Source organism: Rhipicephalus microplus, chromosome 6 (genome assembly GCF_043290135.1).
Source record: "Rhipicephalus microplus isolate Deutch F79 chromosome 6, USDA_Rmic, whole genome shotgun sequence".
Classification (NCBI taxonomy): domain Eukaryota; kingdom Metazoa; phylum Arthropoda; class Arachnida; order Ixodida; family Ixodidae; genus Rhipicephalus; species Rhipicephalus microplus.
In genome coordinates, this window is record NC_134705.1 from 78,825,102 (window position 1) to 78,847,311 (window position 22,210).

The 22,210-nt window shown below is 44.6% G+C and overlaps 2 protein-coding genes and 1 long non-coding RNA gene across 3 annotated transcripts in view; 1 reads left to right on the top strand and 2 right to left on the bottom strand.

The window, feature by feature from the left end:
• Positions 1-762: 762 nt before the first annotated feature.
• Positions 763-4,853, bottom strand: LOC142765328 (uncharacterized). Its single transcript, XR_012884188.1, has 2 exons — positions 4,495-4,853; positions 763-4,198 (listed from the first exon to the last, which is right to left on the bottom strand). It is a non-coding gene; the product is annotated as an uncharacterized LOC142765328 (long non-coding RNA).
• A 3,642-nt stretch (positions 4,854-8,495) lies between these two features.
• On the bottom strand, positions 8,496-11,682 carry LOC142765330 (uncharacterized). The gene is made up of 2 exons (XM_075866106.1): positions 11,362-11,682; positions 8,496-11,233 (listed from the first exon to the last, which is right to left on the bottom strand). The coding sequence occupies exons 1-2, from the start codon at positions 11,498-11,500 to the stop codon at positions 10,929-10,931; spliced, it is 444 nt and encodes a 147-aa protein (XP_075722221.1). The 5' UTR covers positions 11,501-11,682; the 3' UTR covers positions 8,496-10,928.
• Positions 11,683-12,568: 886 nt separating this feature from the next.
• LOC119167572 (uncharacterized) overlaps positions 12,569-22,210 on the top strand; it is a 28,432-nt gene continuing 18,790 nt past the window's right edge. Inside the window, exons 1-2 of the mRNA XM_037419078.2 lie at positions 12,569-13,158; positions 15,916-16,047. Of these exons, the coding sequence (XP_037274975.1) occupies positions 12,694-13,158; positions 15,916-16,047 (597 nt within the window). The 5' untranslated portion in view covers positions 12,569-12,693. The remainder of the gene's footprint in view (positions 13,159-15,915; positions 16,048-22,210) is intronic.

Below are 22,210 nucleotides of genomic sequence, written 5' to 3' on the forward strand. Positions count from 1 at the left end.
AGTGACCGCATATAGTCCGGCAGGCAAGAGAAAACTAGGAGGCTATGTTCAAACTGACAAAAATTGTTTCACCATAACACGGAGGAAGGAAAGGAAAGAACCTTTCCTTCCTCCGTGCACCATAACGACGCTAGCAATAATTATACCATATGTTCAATCATTTACAATTCAGTTTCAATAATACCTGATGCAAATCTACAAATTACTGTGAAAAAATTGCAAACAAAACTTACGCAGTCGGGGGTTCTTTAAGGGGGTTCTCATGTACTCCGTTTATCTGTTCATATATATGTATGCTTACCCTTCAATAAACTTCAAAAGAAAGGCCACGAATGCTGTTATCATCATCAGCAGCTTCAACATAGAGAAATAAAGGTTAAGAGTGGACACTCCCGTAGACCCCAGCGGCCCAATCGACCCTAGCACACCTAGTGGTTGGTGAGAGCAAGTGGCGTGCGCTTCCGGTTTCACTGGCGCAAATTTTGAATTACTTTGCATAACCGACGTTTGGCTATGACAAAAGTTCATGATTTCAGACCACTATTCATCGCCCAAATGGATAGTTTTTGTAGGTCGTTTTGATTTAGCGATTCCCTGTTTTGTTTTGTTCAGTGGTTCGTGCGAATCGGTCGTGACGTAATTTTTATTTCGATTAAGTTATAATAAAAACAGATGCAGGTAATGATAATTCACTACGGTTTTATTCATCGCGCTTGTGTTTTTCTTTTCGAACAAGTGATCAATGTATATATCAGTCAAAGAAACAGAGCATCCGCAATGTTTTATTCAAAGGCAAGGTAGAGTATGAGAATATAAAAAGCACAATATGACAAAGGTAGACAACAAATGCATCTCGCCTTACAAATAAATTGTAACAAATACAGAGAGAACACAGACAACGCACACATCGCTAGAGTTGGCAGAAGCCGAGAAGCTGGTGAAGTATGACACACCTGGCCAGTGGGTAAGGATCTATGGCAAAAACACAGCGCACAATGCTGATGAAGAAGTGACATATACACAGCAATGAAGTCGCGAATCACGCCTGGGCTTAACCGAAATAATGCATAAAAAAAGAGCGCACAGAAACCACACGACACAATATAGCAGAAAGGCAAAGGTGTAGTGTGCTGGCTGTGCTTAAGAACAGCTAGTCCAAAATGAAAAAAAGCAGACTTGATGCCTGCTTGTCCTCAGAAAGGTAGGGCTTTGCAGCTTGCTCACTACGTGAAAGACAAACTTTATGCTACAACACTGGCAGGTCTTGTGGCTTTTGTTATGCGTCGCCTTCATCAAAAACTTAAGATCCCAAGTGATTTTTGTCTGGGTGTTGCTGTGACGCTTGCGAGCTAAAATAGATTGTAGTCATCACTTTATCCAGAATTGTGGACTTTAATTGGTGTTACGAGAGCAGTATTACAGGGCTAATAAATAGCAGAAGGAAACCACTTTGGCTCATTATTTTTCACAAAGGCTCTACATCGTACGTTATCACTCACAAGCTATATAAAAATAAAATGGCAGCGTCCGCAGCCCCATCAAACGCTACAAGTTTGGGTATTCTTTTGAAAATTTTGATGGGCGAGATGAGGAGGTTGATGAGAAGCTAAAATACGAAAAGCGTGATAACGTGAACCGTGCCCACTTCATACTGTGTTCCTTACCCGCTCGAAGACATTTCAACAAGCGGTTTTGTTATCGATATATTACTTGAGCTGGAGAGATAAAGCATACACAGTGACAGAGTGAGCCACAGTAAAGTGTAGTTTGCCCGCATTTGCTACAAAAATACAAACAGGATACCCAACATTCTTTTTAAGGTTATGCAAATCACTTCGAGCGAATGCACAGTGTCCCTACTCCTCATAGCGGGTAACCTAAACAATGTATGCAACGAAGGAGTGGCTAGTCCAGTTGAGCTGAATATAAGCATATAAGACCATAATGAAGTCTGCTGTAACGAAGTAATAACATAACAAAGCTGTTGCAGGATTCGGCTCAACTCGAATACTTTAGTGTAAACCCACCGCTAATTGCTAACCTTTGAACTTGTCAAGCTGTATGCCCGAGATTGAAGACTGGAACATAACCCTATCTAAGTTTCGGTTCACAAAACGCACATGCCAACATAAATGAACCCGGCAAAACATTTTCAGAAACTTCGCGCGACACCCAGCAGAGCAGAAATGAAAATCGCGAACACTTGACAGATGGCGATACAAAACATCGCACACTTTCAGGTGATGTGCAGTGGCCTCAATTATGGCAAGAAAGTGAGATTCAAGTTGTTGTACGTATGCAAAAGCTGCTTCTGATGGCACAGTGAGATTCCCAAAAAGTTTGCTGGGGACGTGGTATGCTTTGAGCATTGTGAAATACTGGTGGGTACCCTTAAGCGTCTCACTGTCGTCTTTCAGTAACTGTGGGCAACTGCAACTGTCACATGCATGCCGAAGGAAGTGTTTGATGAGAAGACCAGCTACATAATATGCAGCGGAGTCATCGATAATATGGGAGTGAATGTTTGCCGCAAGTTCAGAGAGATCGTCTAGAGCGGGAAAGTCGTCAGGCTGTGGCTGTGCACACTCCTCATTATCCACAAGAGATGCACTGGTGAGGGAGAATGGCAAGAGCTGCTCCTGGAGGAGGTCACATTCATCATCCTCGACATTTCCGTATTCTGACAGCTTGAAGAGTTTTCTTATGCAGATGTGCTTCAGGCCACAAATAAATTCTGCTACATTGGGGTTGGTGTTGCAACCCTGTTTTTGCCTAATGTGGCCAAATATGTTCTCCAGAGGATCCTGTTGAAGCCTGCGTGTTAACAGGTATTCAAAATTGTAATTTTTGGAGAGGTCGTCCCATAGTTGACAAATTGCCTGAATTGTAATTTGCCAACCTACGATGGTTTGTGGTTGACGTCTGCCAGCAAACTGCCATGATGCAATCCAGGGAAGCTGGCCTCGGAGGAAGTCAATCAGCTCTGAATCATTTTTCATGATTGCATGCCGCAGCTTTTGCAAAGTTCTTTTTTTACTCGAGCTGTTCAAAGCATCGAAAATCCTGTCCATACGATCACAAAATTGAGCTGTAGTGATGGCCGAGGCAGGCAGCACCTTGGCATACACCATTGCCGTGATAGCAATCGAAACTGATGCACTGAGGACCTGAGTTGCTCTGCTGACCTTCATATTAGAAAAAGGTTTCTGATGAACGTGCCATTCAGTCAACTTTGGAGCCAATCGCAACCGCAACTCATGTGAGGATTGGTAAAGGCTTACAATGTGCGACCAGTTAACGATGTCATCCCCAATGTATAACTTGTGTGCTTGGACATTATTGCGGGTTGTTTTAATTAAATGCGGAACATCAAAAATGTAATATACCCGCTCACCATTACCTTCAAAAAAAGGCTTTGCTACAGTCACTCTTAGTTGGTTAGCGAGACTTACATTTGAACTGCCCTGGTCACAAATGACTGCTTTCACTGCAATATTAATGCTCCTAAGCTCCAAAATGAGTGACACCAGCAAGTTATGCATAACAGATGATGGTGTTGATGTGTGCCCTATAGTAAAAGCAACCGGTTGAACCCACTTTCTCGAAACGCCAACAAGAAGAAAAACCAGTGCTCGATCAGCGATGGTTGAAGTGCGATGAGTGCCATCATCTGTAAAACCCTGGACAACGTCTCTTGCAGCATCATAGTACAAATTCTTTTTGAGTGCTATTTCGTCGAAAACTAAAGCGCACACTCGGTCCCGTTCATTCCAAGCTTGAGTATTTGTTGCAATGGAAGAAAGGATTCCTGGAATTATGCCTGGAGTCATCTTTACATTAGCTAGCCACCTCCTTAATGAACGCCGGGAGGGCAAAGAAAAATATGGAGCCAGAAATCGGTATGCTCGCGGACCTCGGAAGTTTAAGTGAAGAGCGAATTTCTTGAACCACACGGGAAGCCGCTTGCCCTTGCGTTTGGGCCTCAAGCGAACATGTGCAGAAAGAAGTTTAAAAACCTCCTCGGTGACGTGCGGTCGGATAACTTCAAGGGCCTTCGAAGTCGATGACGGTGCTTGGTGAGGCTGTCTCTGCAGTCTTTTGATAGTTTTCCGCTGTGCTGCTACTTTGGCTTGCAGATGTTTAATGGTTTGCTTGTACTTCATTGATGGAGACATTGTCGCTGGCACACAGGAACGCACTGCAATAAACAAAAAAATTGATGTAAAAGCGAAGAACAACTAACCCCATACGAGCACTTTCCTCGCTCTTTCAAACACAAGGTGCACAACTTTCTGTGGTACAAAGTTTTCGATTCTACTACCTAAAAACAAACCATTCACAATGTTGATAATGCACAAAAAAAATGAAAATCACTGAGAGCCCACCGTTACATTTTGTAAGTTCACACGTAGTGTCCTTTTGAGGATAGTTTCCTCAGAATGTCCTAAACATAAAATTGCACATTAAAAACTGCTGCAATAAAAGCATAGTCACCATTTTCTCTAGGGCACTCAGGCGTGGAGCTGCTGGCGGAGACGTCTTCTGGAGGGTCTTGTGAAGCTTGTTCAGTGCCTCGGACAGTGCTGTCGGAACAATCTTGCAAGCGGCCTGCGGAAGTCTCTATATCAATCCACTCTGGTGTTGAAGTGAACATACAACTTACCGGTCCCACAAGTTCCTTTTGTGACAGCTGAACGACTGGTTAAGGTTTTCTCCGGCAAGACGAAATCAGCAGAAATTCTTTCACCAGCTACAACGGAGCTGCCACCTGCAGAGGTTTGGTCAACAGTCAATTTGGGTAAAAAAAAAGAAATCGCGACACTGAACGCACCCTGTTCATCGGGGCACCTCAATGTGTGGGAGCCGGTTTTTGAAGCCTCTACCGCAGGTCTTGAAGAAATGAAATAACGACAATGTGTCAGTAAGAGGCTTAAAATAACACAAACTGAAGCTCATCCGCCCCTTGCAGTGCAGCTTCTGCAGCCATGTCACAGTCACTACTTGAAGCGACGCTCAGAGAACCTGCATATATATGTGCAGTTGGTACAAGTTACAAAGCTTGTAGCATGGGGAAACTTAAACAGCTCTTTCAAACGCATAAATTGGTCGAACGTGGAAGAAAAGAGAAGGCACGAACTAGGAAACAAGTAATTTGTGATTTTTGGAATTATCAACAGTGGCAGCTTTCACTGATGAAAGGTATACGTACATGTGCACTCAGGCTTGAAGACAACGTAAAATAGCCCTTTAAAGTCTTTCAAAACAAGTTGCACAGGTCCAGAGCATCAAAAAATGACAGAAATGTAAAGCTGCTGTTAGGAAGGTAATAGCCCACAATTCACAGAATTTAAGACTTTCCAAGTGTTACTTCTGTAGTGAGGTTTCTCCATCGGCTACAAAGATCTTCACGGTTAACTGTCGCCACTGATTCAATACAAGTGGCTGCTATGCACATATTTGAGTTTCAGTCAATCACTTACATGGTGCAGCTGGTTGCACACTGGGAACAGCCATTCTTGTAAGCCTTGTGTGCCCAGGGTCCATGAAACTTTGAGCAGTAAAATGGTCGCTACAAACCCTGTACGTTGCGTACAATAGGCTGGCCGGCTTACTCAGGAGATCATCGCGTCCAGCATACTGCATCCATGCTTTCATCCTGCATTGGCAATGAACTATCAGCTGAAAGGGGAAGTGCTTGAATAGTGATTTTTTATTGTTACCCTCACTTAGCAAGTACGAACAGTAAGCCTACAGACATGCAAACCATACAAAAGCTTTAGCCCACCTGCCGTCCCGTGGTACGCGGAAGAAACTCATCCCAGGCTTCTTGTGGGTTCTGCCATTGTTGAAGCACCACGATACACAGCAGTAGCTGCCGTAGCTTGGACCGCCGGACGGCATGGCGTCAGCGCGGTCTGAAAATGTTAGTAAGTGGATGCTTCGCTGTCAAATTACGAAAAAGATATGTGCACGTCATAAGTGTACCAACAAACCCCTTTGAATGATTAGCTAATCGATGCAAAATACAAAACCAGTGATACATCTCTGACCCATAGAACTCTGACTTACAAAGATATACGTCAAGACCACGTACAAAGATCTTCAGAAGTTTCCACGCCGCTATCCCTTGTAATGCAATGGTATCGTGGCCTGGAAACTTTAGAACACCTTCGTGCGTACGCCGTATCAGCACAGTACATTGGGAAGAAAAATCGTAGTTGAAATTTGTGCGGTAAAATTATATTGGAAACGTCAAAAAAATTTGTGGGCAGCTAGCACTAGTGGCACAAGGCTAGCGAAAAAACGAAGATAATGGCCACTTGGCTAGTCCAGATTTGCCTCCGGCACACCAAGAATTATTCGTGTTCCGAGCCTTCGGGAAACGCGTCGTGAAGCATGCGAGGTCCAGCGAACGATTCTCAATATTTTGCACCGAGCCACCGAGCCTATGACCTAGCTGCCCAGCTATGCTCAGCGCACAGACACTCGCGTCCGTGGCAGACGCAGCACGCGTCGCCTCGGCTTGACGCCGTGCCGCCTTTGCTATACTGCATACGTTGCACAATGTTCCCGTCTAGGCGCCGCATAGAGCCGCAAACTTTCTTTTAGCGAACCTCCCCGTCCTTACAAGCTTCAGAAAAAGGTTACAACTGCGTGATTGAGACGCCACGTAAGAAACAAACTCGCACACACGAAGCGCAACGTGTGTGTGTGCATCTTTCTATGTTTGTTGCATGGTGTCTTATTCGCGCAAGTGTAACCATTTTCTGAAAAAATGACCCAACAAGCCCAACAACATGTCATTCAACAAGCTTCGCTTGAAAACGTGCCTCACCTGTTATCTCACGCACGAACACGCCGACGCAGCCGACGTTCACGAAAGCGACGAAAGCGTCTCGCTGTCAGTCATGCATGGGCTTGTCCATAGCCTCCTCTATAACTATAGAGGAGGCTATGGAAAAATATAGGAATCTTCGATTTGGCTTGCACTAGTTCAGAAAAGTGCAGGTGCAGAAAAAGCGGTGCCAAGCGGTGCAGTGAGCGTGCAGCGCCGGTCGAGCAAGTGCAGGTGCAGCCTCAACCACGCCTCGGCACTAGCCGACACTAGCGCGCGACGGCTACAGCCAAAACGAAGGCGTGAGTTGACGTGAGTGCAGGCCGGAGAACACCTTGTAGTGTAAGCCTAAAATAGCCGCCTCCGCCGCCTTGTCCGATCAATACACGGCCGTGATGGCACTTCTTGTGACTGCGATGGAATTGCTGGACTCGAGCAGCGACGACGATTCCGTCAGCGGTGCCGTTTGCAGTGACTGCGACGATGAGTACGACGATGCGTGCATCTTGGTCGCGTGCGCGTTGGTGCGCGACGATGCCAACCGTGTACCCGGGTACGAAAGCATTATCGGCAGGTACCATGAGTATGAATTCAAGCGCCTCTTCAGGCTGTCCAGGGAGACTTTTGATAGTTTCAGGGCCAAGTTCAAGACTTCAGCCTTCTACCCAAGGGCAGTGCAAGGCCGCCAACAAATCAGTGCCGAAAAAACATGCCTCATAGCGCTTGTGTACCTAGGCTCACAAATATCTATGTACGCCATAGGCGACAAATTCGATGTTACCGAGTCGTCTGTTCATGTTTGTGTGACACGGGTCGTTCACTTCTTACACGCTATTAGCGATGAGATAATTTGCTGGCCTAGTAGCGCGGAAGTGACCCGCATAAAGAACGGCTTCCTCGCCAAAAGTAAAGGCAAGGGCCCAAGAAACACCATCGGCTGTATCGATGGATCACACATCGGGATACTCACTCCAAGCGAATCTACGCAGTCTTACTTCAACCGGAAAAAGTGGCCTTCGATAATCCTGCAAGGAATCTGCGACGACAGGAACAAGTTGCTGAACGTGTTTATTGGGTTTCCAGGTTCGGTTCACGACGCCCGTGTCCTGAGGGAGAGCCCCTTCTTTGCACGCGCAATTCAGGAATGTGAAGACAATTATATACTGGGTGACAGTGCATATCCACTGATGCCATGGCTCATGACCCCATTCAAGGACAATGGAAGTTCTTTTCCTACGTGGAAAAAGAGCTTCAATAAACGACACAGTCAACAACGAGTGCTTATTGAGAACACCTTCGGCCTGCTTAAACAGCGTTTTAGGAGGCTCTACCTTGTTGATGCAAAAAGTGTGCAACAGTGCTGCTATATAGTTATGGCTGCGTGTGTGCTACACAACATGTGCAACGATGAAAGGGACTTCCTTGAGGAACTTGCAACGCTTCCCCAAGAAGAAGATGTGGGCAATGATGAAAGTGAAGGAGATTTTGATTGCAGTCTGCCAGGCTACAGTCAGTCTCTGCGAGAGTTCATTGCAAAGGAACAGTGCTAGAAGTTCATCTTTGCTTCGCGATTTATTCAGTGTGCAAATGTTTTGCGAAGTGGGGTGCCGCGTCTAGAAGCAATGTTTTTTTTTAACAAATTAGATGGAGTAGACACTGCTAGTGTTATAAAAGTTTATTGCCCATATTATAACCCGTCCTTATTTGAGAGTACGTCGATCAACCGATCGAATCGCTGCATGCGCTCATCATGCCGCTTTGCCTTTGCCTCTTCCCATTTTTTTCTTTCCTCCAGTTGTTTCACTGCTGCCTCCTCTTGCTTAGCTCTCGAAGCTTGCATTTTTTCTAATGCCTCCAAGAGCGGCGTGACTTGGGACCTACTCTGGCGCTTCCTTTTTGGCGTTGTGCTGCTCCGAACTTTGGATGCTGTGTTGCACTCGACTGGGACTGCTGCATCTTGAGGTGCTTCAGTGATGCTGGTGCTGTTGAAAGTAATTGTACAGGTGCCATGTCATTTCCAGGCTACAGCACAAATTAAGTAATTTTTACTTACTCTGGACTTGCACTAGGCAGGATTGTTTTTCCAGGCTCCAAGAGCAGCCTTGGATTTACACTATGTTCTTTTTCCAAGACTTCTGCCAGCTCTCTGTAATAGACACTATGAGAATCACTGAAGATATGAAGACACAATCGTAACTTACTCTTCATATTCACAGTTCACACGGTGGTGACCTGAAGAATTGTTGTCTTTTTTTGACTTTTTATATGCTCTGTCCAGCGACTTCCATTTGTTTTCCACTTGTGTGGCAGTCACGTTGCACAAGAACTCCGTATTGATGGCCTCAGCCAACTTCTTCCACAGAAGCCTTCTTGTGCTAAACAAAAAAGCAAAGCACAGTTAGTAGGAAAGAAGGAAGCGACGTAACGTGACCCAAGTCTTGCAGTAGCACATGAACCTTTCCTTAGTACTTCATATGTGTAGCTTTCAGGGATAATTGCTAGGGATGTTCGATTATTCGAAAATTTTGGATAATGAATCAAACAGCACTGTATTCGGTTCCTAAGTCGAATCGAATTGCACATATTCTAAGTAACAAATATTCTTTTAATAATCGGCACTGGCGGGAGAACCCCAAAACAACGAAACAGCTACAAGTCATTCTTTCAATCCCTAATGTGACCTGTACGCAGCCCAAGCTTTTGCAAGACTACCTACACTATATTGATTGTCGAATGAATGCGCTTCTGAAAGCTCCATTCTTGCTCAATTTTTACTGCACTTTAGCTGTATCGCATTTATCAGCTCCTGTCTTCGTCTTGTAATAACCAAAGGTGGGAACTACGAGTGCTTGCAGCTTCACGACTAGCAACAGATACAAGTTTTGCGTTTGCGTAAATTGTTCTTGCAGATGTAAATTTCAACGCCCATTGTTATCCGCTTTTAGTGCGCAGGCCATGTTGTGATGACGGGTTGATCTGCTCCGTTACATATTTAGTTGTATCTGCAATGTTTGGTTGTAAATTGTTTTGTTTTTGTGTCCCAATTTTATTTAAAGTGAGGTGACAAAGTCTCACGTTGATAACGCTAGTCAATGCCGTAGTTGAACCTACAATTACAAAATGTTACGAATATTCTAGTTCCTGCTGCATACGAGATTACCTTAGTTTTCGTAATTGTGGTATTTTGAGTAGATTCAAACTGACTGTAATGGCCTTTGTCGAAAGTTTGTGACTATTTGTTTCAAATAAAATGTTCTGTTCTAAGGCTGTTTTGAAAATGGTCTACTTACTATTCAAACAGTATTCAATTACTATTTGTATTCTATTTGGTGCCATTACTATTTGACTCTTACTTGATTAGGTTCCGAAATTCACTATTCACACACTTCTGATAACTGCGAACGTTCTTTTTGTGCGGGAAGCATTATGTTGGAGAAGTTGAACATTGTGTAAATCACTCTTTTGGATCATAAAGCTTCACTAAGGAGACAGCCATATTCTAACCTGTCTTTGCATTGTAAAACATGCAGCTGCGCAACCTTGTTTGCTGACACGACGGCGCAGTCTAGGTTCAAAGATAGGGTAGCACGTGTCAAGAAGCATATCTCTTTTAACAATGAGCTGCACCATCTTGAAAAGTGGCAGTGCGAGAGAAATGCGGACAGACAGTGAAGACACAAGGACTGCAGGGCGAGACTTGCTAGAGATGTGCCTCAGAATAACAACACGCAATTCCCTCTAGTGCAAATTCTCAAGGCAGCACTACACTTGCAACATGGCTTGAGCTTGGAGGTGCTGCACCTTTTCGGCAAGACAGCGGTTGTGCAATGCCCAACACAAAAGCACCGTCGCTGTTTTTGAAGATCACTTGACTTAATGAAACATTACGAATGCCTTCGTTGTGTATATATGTGCGTGACTATACATACTGTTTGTGTGTATATGTAAACGTATATGTCACAGTCAGGCGCATAGCCAAAATTTTTTTTCAGTGGGGGGGGGCAGTAAAATGTAAATTGCTGGCAGTAAAATGTAGGCAACAATAACCATCGCCATTGTGAACTTCATGCGCCCTTATCTTGTTGGTGCTTGCCTAGAGTGAAACGGAATAATAAAAAGCTGCAAATAATTTTGGACATAGGATGACATACCGAAGTGCCCTGGTTTTTCCCACCAAGTCCTTCATTTCCGAGTATTTGGCGATGAAGAACCTTGTTTTTCGGGCGCTCCAAAGCTCTTCCACATCTTCAGCCGACGCGGCTGCTGCTGGAAATGCGGCTAAAGCCCCATCGCTGTCAACGTCGCCGTCGCAGGCAGGAGAAGGCGTCGGCGGTTGTGCCGGAGGGGGGTCATTTTCACGATTCCCTGCCATGAACCGCAACGTAACGCGCTTGCCGTCTGCAAGGGCGAAAACCAAGATTAAAAATACCGACATAGCATAAGCAATGCTACGAGGCTGTTTGCTGACCGACTACGACTCCTGGCCGCTAACCACGTTTTTTGGCAATGCATGCAGCCTGACTTACCTGATGCCTCATAGACGTAACCGTTGGCGTCCGTCATAAATGACCCGTCGGGATTGTGAAGTGCCTTAACTTCCTTTTGAACGCCCTGAACAACTATTTGCAACGTCGTCTGCTCTGGCCTTGGGGGGACGCCCGCCATGCTGCACTACTCTGCACCTGCTTTGGAGTGCGTGCACGCCGGTACAGAACTCGTCAGGAACTAGGCTTACACCTAGACAAAACGAGGGAGCCAGTGCAGAGGGTGCGACAGAGGGCGCGCGCTGCTCCGGCAAAACGAGGACGAAGGTGCTGCACCCTTTGAACTGGTTCAGCCGGTGCAGCCAAAACGAAGAGACCATATATGGCTTGTCGCTGGGTAGATGGTGTTTATGACAGTACGGCTGAAGAAAAATAATCGCGTAAGGTGTGTTGAATAAATCGTTTTTATGTATAAAAAACATACCAAATTTGGGCGTATAATTATTAATTTGTGAAAACAATTCTGTTGCATTGATTATAACTGTGTTTTTTTTTTGCGCTTGCGTCCTCTGACGTTTGGTGGGAGCACTAGTTCGTTACGTAGTCGTGACGCACTTCCTGAGGCCAGGTTTTGCGGAGCATGACCTACTACACTCCTGACCTGCCCAGAGAGCACCTCTTCCAGCGCCCACGTTCTAGTTCATACCTTCTGCCGCTAGGGCCGTAACTTAGGAGCACTGTGGCGCTAGTCAGCACCTGTTCGCTGACGTCAGCTTGAGTGTTCGTGGTCATATTTCGGCCAACAGAGCACTCATATTGCGTAATTATTATGCACTAATGAAAAATAATTTTGAAACAAATATTTCAAAAGTCATTCACAAATTCTTTGCAATTAAATGGACGCAACATCACATATGCTGTCCTACACTATGTAAGTCTACGGATTCTCGCATTTGTCCACCAGTGTGCAATAAATTTTTCGTCACACTGAACAGCTTACTTGACCAGTCATCTAAGTGAAAAAATAGTCACATATATGCCGGCTGTTCATCACGGAATGCAGCCGTTCTTACTCTAGCGCCGTCCAAACAGCCGTAAAGTAGCAGACGAACAGGTTATAGGTAGCGCCACCTACGGCGAGCGATTGAACGAGAGCGGGGACACGCGCTCCCATAGGAACCCCGCTATCTGAACAGGTCAGGAGTGTAGTAGGTCATGTTGCGGAGTGTCCGCTCTTGTCTTCTTCTTTCTCTATGGCTTCAAGGCGGCGCGCGCAGGATCAGTTTGACTGTGCGGGTAGTTGGGCAGCGTCTGGTAGCGTTGTGGGCGTTGTTGCTTGTGTTGCGCTGCAACGGGCTAAACGGTATCGTCGACATGAGTGGAATGTCGGGGCTCGACCTCGTCAAGTGCCACGATGCCTCCATGCTGCTGGGCGCGTTCAACATGCACTGCATGCAGGAGGTTGGCGACGAAGACGGCGAGATCCGTGACTTGTTTTTCGCACCTGGAACAAAGCGTCTGGAGCTCCTTCGCTGGGTGCTTATCGCCATCGACCCGTCGGGAAAACACGCTCGTGAACTGAACACTGGCGACGACTGCACAGAGGAGAGCTTGACAAAAGTGCTGTCGTATTTGAATCCCCGTCGTGTGAAGGAATTTGCCGCTTTCGTCAGAGGCACTGCTCCCGTCCGCGAACAGAAGGTTATCTGGGAGCTGCTCCTGGGGACGGCAGATTTCGTTCAGAATCCCCCCGAAGACGAGTCTTCGGGGTTCTCTACAGCCTCATGGTCAACGACCATGACGTTCAAGCCGACGGTCGCCTCCACGCCCATGCCCCAGGTGGGTGGTTGTTACCGTTGGCCCACTTTACCTTCCAGCGAGCCGTCCTTCCGCGTCTTCCCTCTCATCTGTCCAACCCCTTTCCTCGTGTGTGTACCGTTTGAAGTGTCATCTTCGAGACGCTGTTATTGTGCCCACCAAACCCCCTTTCTTGTTTCTCTACACGTTGGTGGGCTAGTTGGTTTGAATCCATTAAGAGTGAGTAAGCGCAAAACAGACAAGGACGTAGAAGAGACAGACACATACAGAGCGCTACTTTCAACTGATCTTTTATTTTCGCACGAACCGATAAATATATACCGAGCGAGCGGAAATAACATAAACATAAAGAACATATCGCGGAATCACATCGTAGAACCAAGCACGTGTAAATTGCACTACATAGTAAAAGTACAAGTCACTGTGTCGAATCAAGGTAATGAAGTTCTTTTTGAGAAAGCGATACTGATGGTTGGCTAACGCACATGTCAGATAATTTCGCGATTTCATATGCCTCCATAATCTCCCTTGTCATTTTGCCAGGAGCCTTAGATAGAATTTTAGTTCTATCTAAGGCTCCTTTTAGTTCTATCTAAGGTGTATCGCATAATCTCAGAAGGATCGCGGGAAAGGCAGGAGTGGATGTGATCTTTTCAGCTCCCGAACGTCTACATAGGTTGTGTCGACGCGTTAATTCACAGTGTAACAGTGCAAACACCTGCCTTATTAATCATCGAACAATTTTTGTGAACTGCATTCGCAATGTTGTTTATGCTATTCTGCTTTCTTGTGGAAGAACCTATATTGGTCAAACTGGCCGATGTATCAATCAGAGATTGAAAGAACATCATTATAATGTCACGAAAGCAATCTCGGGCCATTTGGGCATCCATTGCCGAGATTGTGGATGTATACCCCTCTTCGAAAAAACTAAAATTCTATCTAAGGCTCCTGGCAAAATGACAAGGGAGATTATGGAGGCATATGAAATCGCGAAATTATCTGACATGTGCGTTAGCCAACCATCAGTATCGCTTTCTCAAAAAGAACTTCATTACCTTGATTCGACACAGTGACTTGTACTTTTACTATGTAGTGCAATTTACACGTGCTTGGTTCTACGATGTGATTCCGCGATATGTTCTTTATGTTTATGTTATTTCCGCTCGCTCGGTATATATTTATCGGTTCGTGCGAAAATAAAAGATCAGTTGAAAGTAGCGCTCTGTATGTGTCTGTCTCTTCTACGTCCTTGTCTGTTTTGCGCTTACTCACTCTTAATGTTTCTCTACAAAATCGCCGATATTTCGTTGGGGCAGACAGCGGATGAAGGGGGGGGGGGGGGAGGGGCTCACGCCTTCACCTCTTGAGAGTTTCAAATTCTACATGCGTACAGCCGCCCATGCTTTTGTCTTGAGCGTGTGAGCGTCGACAACCGAGCCAATAAGTGCCAGTTCCCGGAACAGCCTGGAAAACGACAGCTGCCCTGGACTGTTCATCTAATATATGCGCTTATTATTGTTAATATCGCAGCCAGAAAGCACCTGGCTACGCCTCTCGAGACTACAACATGTAAACTAATAACTGCGGGGCTTCACAAGCAGTTATCATCGCTGAACGCGAGAATACTACTTCCTGCCGAGTTACTGAACAGTCGGTCAGGAATATCTAATATAGGAATGACATTTCTTCTGTATTGACATGCTCTGTATATTTATCAGAACAGAAATTTTTGTGGTTCAGCCAGCATAAAAGAGCATAAAAAATTGATTTAATGATTATGATGCTGCCCCTTACTCGCTGTACTGAGTGATGGAAAAAAATACCACGTTGGCATAGAAAGAACCTGTCGGTATGCGCTTTGTACATGTTTCGCCAAGCCATTCTGCAGAGGCTGCATTAGTGCAGTTGTCATTGGTGGGTATGTGTCGATCATACACTACAAGTAGCCTAGGGATTGGTGTACTCCCGGTAAATGGCTACTATAGCCGAGGCAGCAGGGTGACCATTGGTATGGAGCAAAACCTGCGGTCTGTGAACCGGATGGTCGACACTAGCGATTACCGACAGCAAAGTCAGAGGGTATGCTAGGAGCATGATGTACAGTGAAAAATGAGTGCCTTTCTTCACAAAGACATGAAATTGTGAAGTGGTGAGAAATTTGTGCCCACAGGGTGTCACTGGAGCCGCTGTTTTGATCAGCAGGTTTGTCTTCAAAGCTACAACCTTGAAGATGTCAAGACAGCTTGTCCAAACAGAAGCTCCTTCGACACCCCATGCTAGAAAATTTATCATTGCTACCATTGTGCCCTGGACTTGCGACACATTCGAAATGAATGTTGCGTGCATTCAGCAGAAGAAAAAGAAAAAAAATGCTGTTGGCGTAGTAGTGTGAACACTGGGCAAGTTGGTAACGATTCATAGTTGGTCGCGGGAAACAGCCTGAAAAAACGAATACAGAGTAAAGGGAGTACACAACATGACCGCTGTGTCAATGTAGTGTTTCTGAAGGATAATTCAATCATTGTTTGCGCACACCGCAAGCAGGTAGATCTGCCTCTAGTACGTTGCGTGTGGCCATCTCCCCACGACATCACACTGCAATGGAATGCAACTAAGGAACCACCTTTTGATACCGGAACCAAAAGTGTTTCTTTTGAGGTAGTGGTGTAGAAGATATCGACATTGTATTCGCAGGCACCACAGTGATTTTTTTAGAGTTTAAAACAGTGTCATTTAGAATGCATCTCAGCGCTCCTTTAACTTTATTCTTTGCAGGTTGAGCAAGCCGGAGCTTCCTCTTCTAACGTGAAGCACGAAGGAACGGCTGCCAGATGTCTCTGGCAAACCGATGACCTGTCCGAAGCCGGAGAAAAGCGAGAGGCTGAGACAGAATATTTGGACAATTTGGTATGCTACTCAGACATTCATGCCTCATTCACACCTGCCACTAGTGCCAGTCACGTGAACATTTGAGACTGGCAACCAAAGAGCAACAACAAAGGGTCCTCATATTTGCACCTGCGGGCAACGTGCGCCCTCTGTCACCCAGAATTCATGTCTACTCGCCATAGGTTGGCAAAACCTGTGGAGCTCACTCAGACTCGCTCATGAAATACATTTCGCACTTTGGACTCATTCGGCCTCACAATCATGAAATTTTTTTCAGCCAAAATCACAAGCAGTCACTCTCCAAAATATTATTCACCCGAAATCACTCAAGCTGACGTCTCAATCTAGTGAGTCAAAGCATGAGTTTGTTTGCATAGAATCACCTTTTACGACCAATGGGTCAATGGTCTTTAAAGAGCCCTTGAAACACTTTCTCAAGTAAACATTTAATTGATTCACTAGAAGACCTTATTGCATCATGAATTCGATGCCGCAAAAATTTAAGAATCCGAGTAGTACGTGCGAAGTTGCAAACATTTTTCACACGCTGCAATCTCATCCGACGTCCAGATTCTCTCATCCGACGTCCAGATGAAAGTACTGGAAGCTAAGCAGGGAAGGATGGCAGGGGCAGAAAAAAATACATCAGGCGCACCTCGTGACCTTGAGCACTTTTTTTCTTCGAGTACGCAACTTTTCCGTGTGATCGCGCGTGCATGCGTACACAAGCCACAGCCTCCTGTGGTGATATCTCTAGTGACTGAGCACGCCATGTTCAAATCAGCCAATGCCTGATAGATAGCCTTCTACAAGTGACTTTTGAGTGTTTTCCATTATTTGTTAAAAAAAAAAGAAAGCAACCTTTAGCTATATTGAATGATTTATTGTGAATTTCAGGCCGGGAGCAGTGTGCGCTTTCTAAGGAGCCTCTACTACCGATCGGCAGCATTTTCTGACCATGCTCAAAAATTGTTGCAGGGCCCCTTTAACACCGATATCTTGCGTATTTGGTGCTCTTCTTGGCGCCGTTTGATATAGTACATTCGAATAAGTCAGGAGTGCTTGCATACTATTTAGATCACTTTCTTTAAAGGAATGACAACATAAGAAATGTTCATCGAGAATGTACCCGAAAGAGTAGGCAATGGAGGGGAAACAGGACGTCTAGGCACTCTGTTGCATAAATCACACCTCTGATCAATAAATAGTGGATTGGTGTATGAATGAGATCTCTTTGGTATAGGTGTGAATAGACATGAGTATAAACTTCAATCCATGTAAGGCTGATAGCAATGCTGAAGAGGAGTCGATGGGAGGATAAGCTGGCAAAAGAAAGTGCAACCTGCTCAAGAAATATTACTGCGCATTGGACTCATTTGGACTTAGACTCACAAAACTCTTCCTGGGACAAACTCGCTTGGACTGGCACTCACAAAAACGGTCTGCAACCGGACTCACTCGGACTCTCCAAAATATTCCTGTCCCGTACTCACTCAGACTCGTGGCTTGATCTGAGTCCGAGTTAGTCATCTCATGAGTGAGTTTGCCGACTTATGCTGCTCGCATTACCACAGCCCCACAAAATGAACTGACATCCTCTTCCTGCACATCTGATGGGTTCATTTTGTTGCCTAAGACGTGCGACAGCCATTTGCGGCCATTTGCAGCTAGTTGCTTAGCAGTTAGCGTGGCCACGTGACTGGCGCTTGTTGCTGGCGTGAAGGAGCCTATAGAATTGACCTTCAAATTGTTGAACGTTTCTGGAGCCATAGAATCTTGGTTTAGTGAGGAGTTGTAGACCTTGAGCTAAAGGTGTTACAAAACGTCTTGACCCTTTGTAGCGCCGCCTTTGTTTTTGAATCGGCGATATAAAAAACAGCTGTGGTATATTGATATAAACTACGAAGATGTAGTATGAAACAAATATCGTAAAAAGTCAAACCTGTAGTTCAGTGGAAAAATGTGGGACATATATTTCCCACTGACTCATGGGCGTGTTTTGAAAAAGTGGGAAAACACTGTCCCCCTGCCTCATAAAGGCACCATGACCTGATTGCTTCAATGAAACGGATGAAACGGCTGAAGTTGTGAAGAGGAAAAGTTGTGCGGTCCTTATTTTCAAAAGAGAACACCATTTGCAGTTGTGCCTCTTGTGAGCCTCCAGAGCGCTCTGTTCCGTTCATGTAAAGCTTACTTCACTGTAAGGCCATACTATGCTTTTGTGCTTATTTTACTGTCCTCATTTTTGCTATCGAAACAGTAGTACAGCTGTTGTGCCTGAATATGTGCCTACTTTTCGAACAGTATATGCTATAAAGGAAAATATTTCCATGAACTAATGTCTGCTGTTTCGCTAAGGGATGAGCGAGGCGATTCCGCAGGGAATCGTTCGTACGCATTTATCGGTTAAGTTATTGTGCGCATTTGCAAAAATATGTGATGACTTGAAGCTGAAATGACCTCTCAGAGAAATCTAGAAAAAGAGGCAATCATCCGGCATTATGATTGGCCAGTTCTATCTCAAAAGGTTTCCTAAAATTCAGAAGCTGTCATGAAAAAAATGACAGAACTTCAGCACCATTAAAACACTACTTCCACCATTCAAAGACGTGGTAAAAAAATTTTTCTTTGAGACTATGAAGACTCAAGTAATATATGAATGACTGAGTACTGCTCTAAATGCAATGGTTAATGTAAAATAAACTTTTTTTTTCTAGGCGGAAAAGTGGGACGTATGTGTCTCAGTGTTGCGCAACAGTTGAAGGAGGTATGGTCAGGCAGATCAACGAGAAAACTGATGTTATTATTTACTTACTAGAAAATAACACACACTTTGAGGAGCAGGATCGTGCATTGGCGAGCCCATTGGAGTGCTCCAAGCCTTTTAAAATAGCGTCGGAAACTGTGCTTCCTAATCGAATCTTCAAGTACTTCTTCATTGTTCCGGTCTATAGGCATTTTCTTTTTATAACTGAGAGCAGATAGGCTGAAAATATTGATTTCTTTCCTATCATTTTTGTACTTTCTGATCACAAGATTTCTCAACAAAATGCATATTTAACATAATTGTTACTGTACATTGTGAGCCCCTTCTGAATAATGTCTGAATAATGGTTAAACAATATATAAATTGAAAGTCTCCCTCTGGGCATGCGACAAGTGGGGACAATATTTTTTTTTCTACATTAAATATAGAAGCCTGTTTTTGAAGGTTCGGATTAATACCAATGTAATGTTGAATAAGTGTGCCAAGTATCACGCTCATACTATTATTAGTTTTCTAAGTTCATGCGGGTCAAAGTCCTTGAAAACTCTTAATTTTGAAAAGTTCATTTTCAAGGCCTGAAAGTGCTGGAATATTCACAAATCCTTGAATTTGCTTCTTTTTTGAATAAACATTGTTGCACATTTCACAGTGCAATATTTGTGAGGCCGTAATTGTAGAAGGTGGCATATGTAATGCGCGCATCCCAAAAGAATTAAGAGCATTAGTAGCTTCTGCTCGGAACCAACACTGTGCCTTTCTGGAAGCTCAGAAAAAGGCAGGAGGATAACATACAGAAAAACAACTGTTGTATTCAAGAGGAGGTGGAAATGCTTGCAAAACAGGAAAAGAAACTAGAAGTTGCTGTTAAGGTATTAGCAGCTACAGCAGACTCTTATGCAGAAGGAACAGAGACAATTAGCAACCTGGCAAGCATAATCACGTCAGACATTCTTAGGAAGACTGCCATGATCAAGCAGCTGGAGGCAGCAGATATGGATTTAAAGTTTGGAAGAAGCAACAACGTGTTGCGTAATAACTGTTTCTTAGATTTTTCTATCTCGATAAAACTTTGAATCTTGTGTCATGCTGAAAGTGATTACCTATGCAACTTTGAAAAACTATTATTGAGAGTTGTCTAGAAAGGAAATGTCATTGGAGCGACGTTTTTGACATCTGCTTCAGTGTTGATTCCCTTTTTTGATGAATTCAAGTATTTCGAGCCTTTATTTTCTTCTGAAGATGTCTTAATTGGTTTTCAACCATACAGTGGTGTCCTGGAAAATTTGAACTCTTGGCCTTGAAAGTGCTTGAATCTTTCTGATGCAAACGAGCATGAACCCTGCGTTTTCGAGAAAATTTTGTGCACCTTTGGGTAGTTTGGTACTTCACTAGAAGCAAGTAAGAAAAGCTACATGATTAAAATTTTGCAGACAGAAGGCCACTAGCTCTTTCGTTAAGCATTCAAAATTTCACAACAAACTATGGTACTGTTCCCGAGTATGAAGTGGAAACCGAGATAACCTTTTCACCTTACCATATTCCATGAAAGGGGCCCTGAAACACTTTTTTGAGTAACTATGGAATTAATTCACTAGAAAAGCGTATTACCTCAGAAATTGAACGCCGCAAAAATTCAAGAATCTTTCCAGTATGAGCGGAGTTACAAAAATTCGTCACACGCTGCAATCGCCTCGTCCCGACGAAAGCGTTGGAAGCTGAGCAGGGAAGGACGGGAGGCGCAAACAAAAAACGTCACTTGTGCTTCGTGACCTGGAGAAATTTTGTTTTTCTTCAAATAAGGTTTTTTTATTTTTTTAGTGCGATCGCGGGCAGCGGCGTGGACAAGTGACGGCCTCTCGCGGCGACCTGTGTGAGAACCAAGAGCGCCATGTTCAAATCAGTCAATGGCTGATAGATGGGCTTACTGGGCTTATTTTCCGTGATTTGTCGAGAGAAGAGAAAGCTATATTTAGCTGACTTTGATAATCGATTGGAATTCCGGGCCGCCTGCTGTGCTTTAATATTTGGCTCACGTGTTGACGGGAGCTTCTTCTACCAAACAGCAGCGTTTTCTGACCATGCTCAAAAAGTGTTGCAGGGCTCCTTTGAAAGAGTACTGACACCCTTTTTTTGGAGGCGAATTCTGACATACAAATCTACTGTATACAAAGATGGCTCTGAGCCAGCTTGACACTCTGCAAATGCTGATAAGATATTTTATTCTCATACTAGAGCTAATTTTCTCGCCCCGAACCTGATGAGATATATTGTTTTCATATTATAGTTAATTTTCTCCCGACGAACTTACCGACATCAGCACTAACTTGATACCGGGCTGTAGTATTAATCCTGGTGATTTCATGCAGCAGTCTGGCTAGTTGTGATGATGTCAAGCACCAAAACACAAAAAAATGGTAGCTTGCGCATCGACATCTCGGTCGCCTGCTTGCGCTGTGCGCTCGTGCCGTCACTGTCGTCCAGCGTAGTCATGAGTTGAGCTAGGGGAGTCTTGAACAGCGTAGGTGCAAGCAAATACAAGATATACCCTTATCAGAAGGCCGAGTAATCGTTTGATGTTGAATAAGTCACCGTGGCTCCAATACATTGCCCTGATAGTCTTGCGTTTCTCAAACTGGGGACAGTAGATGTAAGTTCTGCCGATTTTGATCTGGTGCTGAGACAAGCGTGGGGCCACTTCGTGCACCGCGTCCAAGGCGGAGAATGGATGCCATTTACTCAGTGCGCTGCAGTTCACTCCAGGCGCATACATGCGCATCCTGCAGTTGCTGACGGACTTTGGATTGTTGACGATGAACGTGCGCTTTAGGTGTAATGCCATCCCAACGTTGTGCCCGCCTGCTGCAGCAGTTGCCACACGTACGGCGCACAGCAGATACAGACGAAGATACATCCCGAAAACTTGCGTGTGCACATACTATCGCCTGGCGGTGCTGTTCATACCATGTCGTGACGTCGGGGTACAGTAGGAACCGAAACTAGTGTTTAAAAGAATGCTGTAAATAATTTTTCAGGGCACACTCATGCTTCTCTACTGGAGGCGGAAATGTTGTAGGCCCGTATGCTCAGATTTGGGTGCACGTTAAAGAACCCCAGGTGGCCAAAATTTTCGGAGCCCTCCGCTACGGCGTCTCTCATAATCATATCATGGTTTTTGGGACGTTAAACCCTACATATCAATCAATCAATACGTTTCTCTACAATCTTGGGGGCTTGGTCTACCATTTGATGCAAAAAAAAAAATGAGTGAAAAATTTCATGTGAGTACACCTTAAGATGTGCATTCACAAAGCACTTTTATATCGACATGCACACCTCTTACCTCATTACGGTCCACTGGTCGGCACAGGCATTGCCAAATGGTCTGGCAACTATCAATTTTGTCACATATATGGA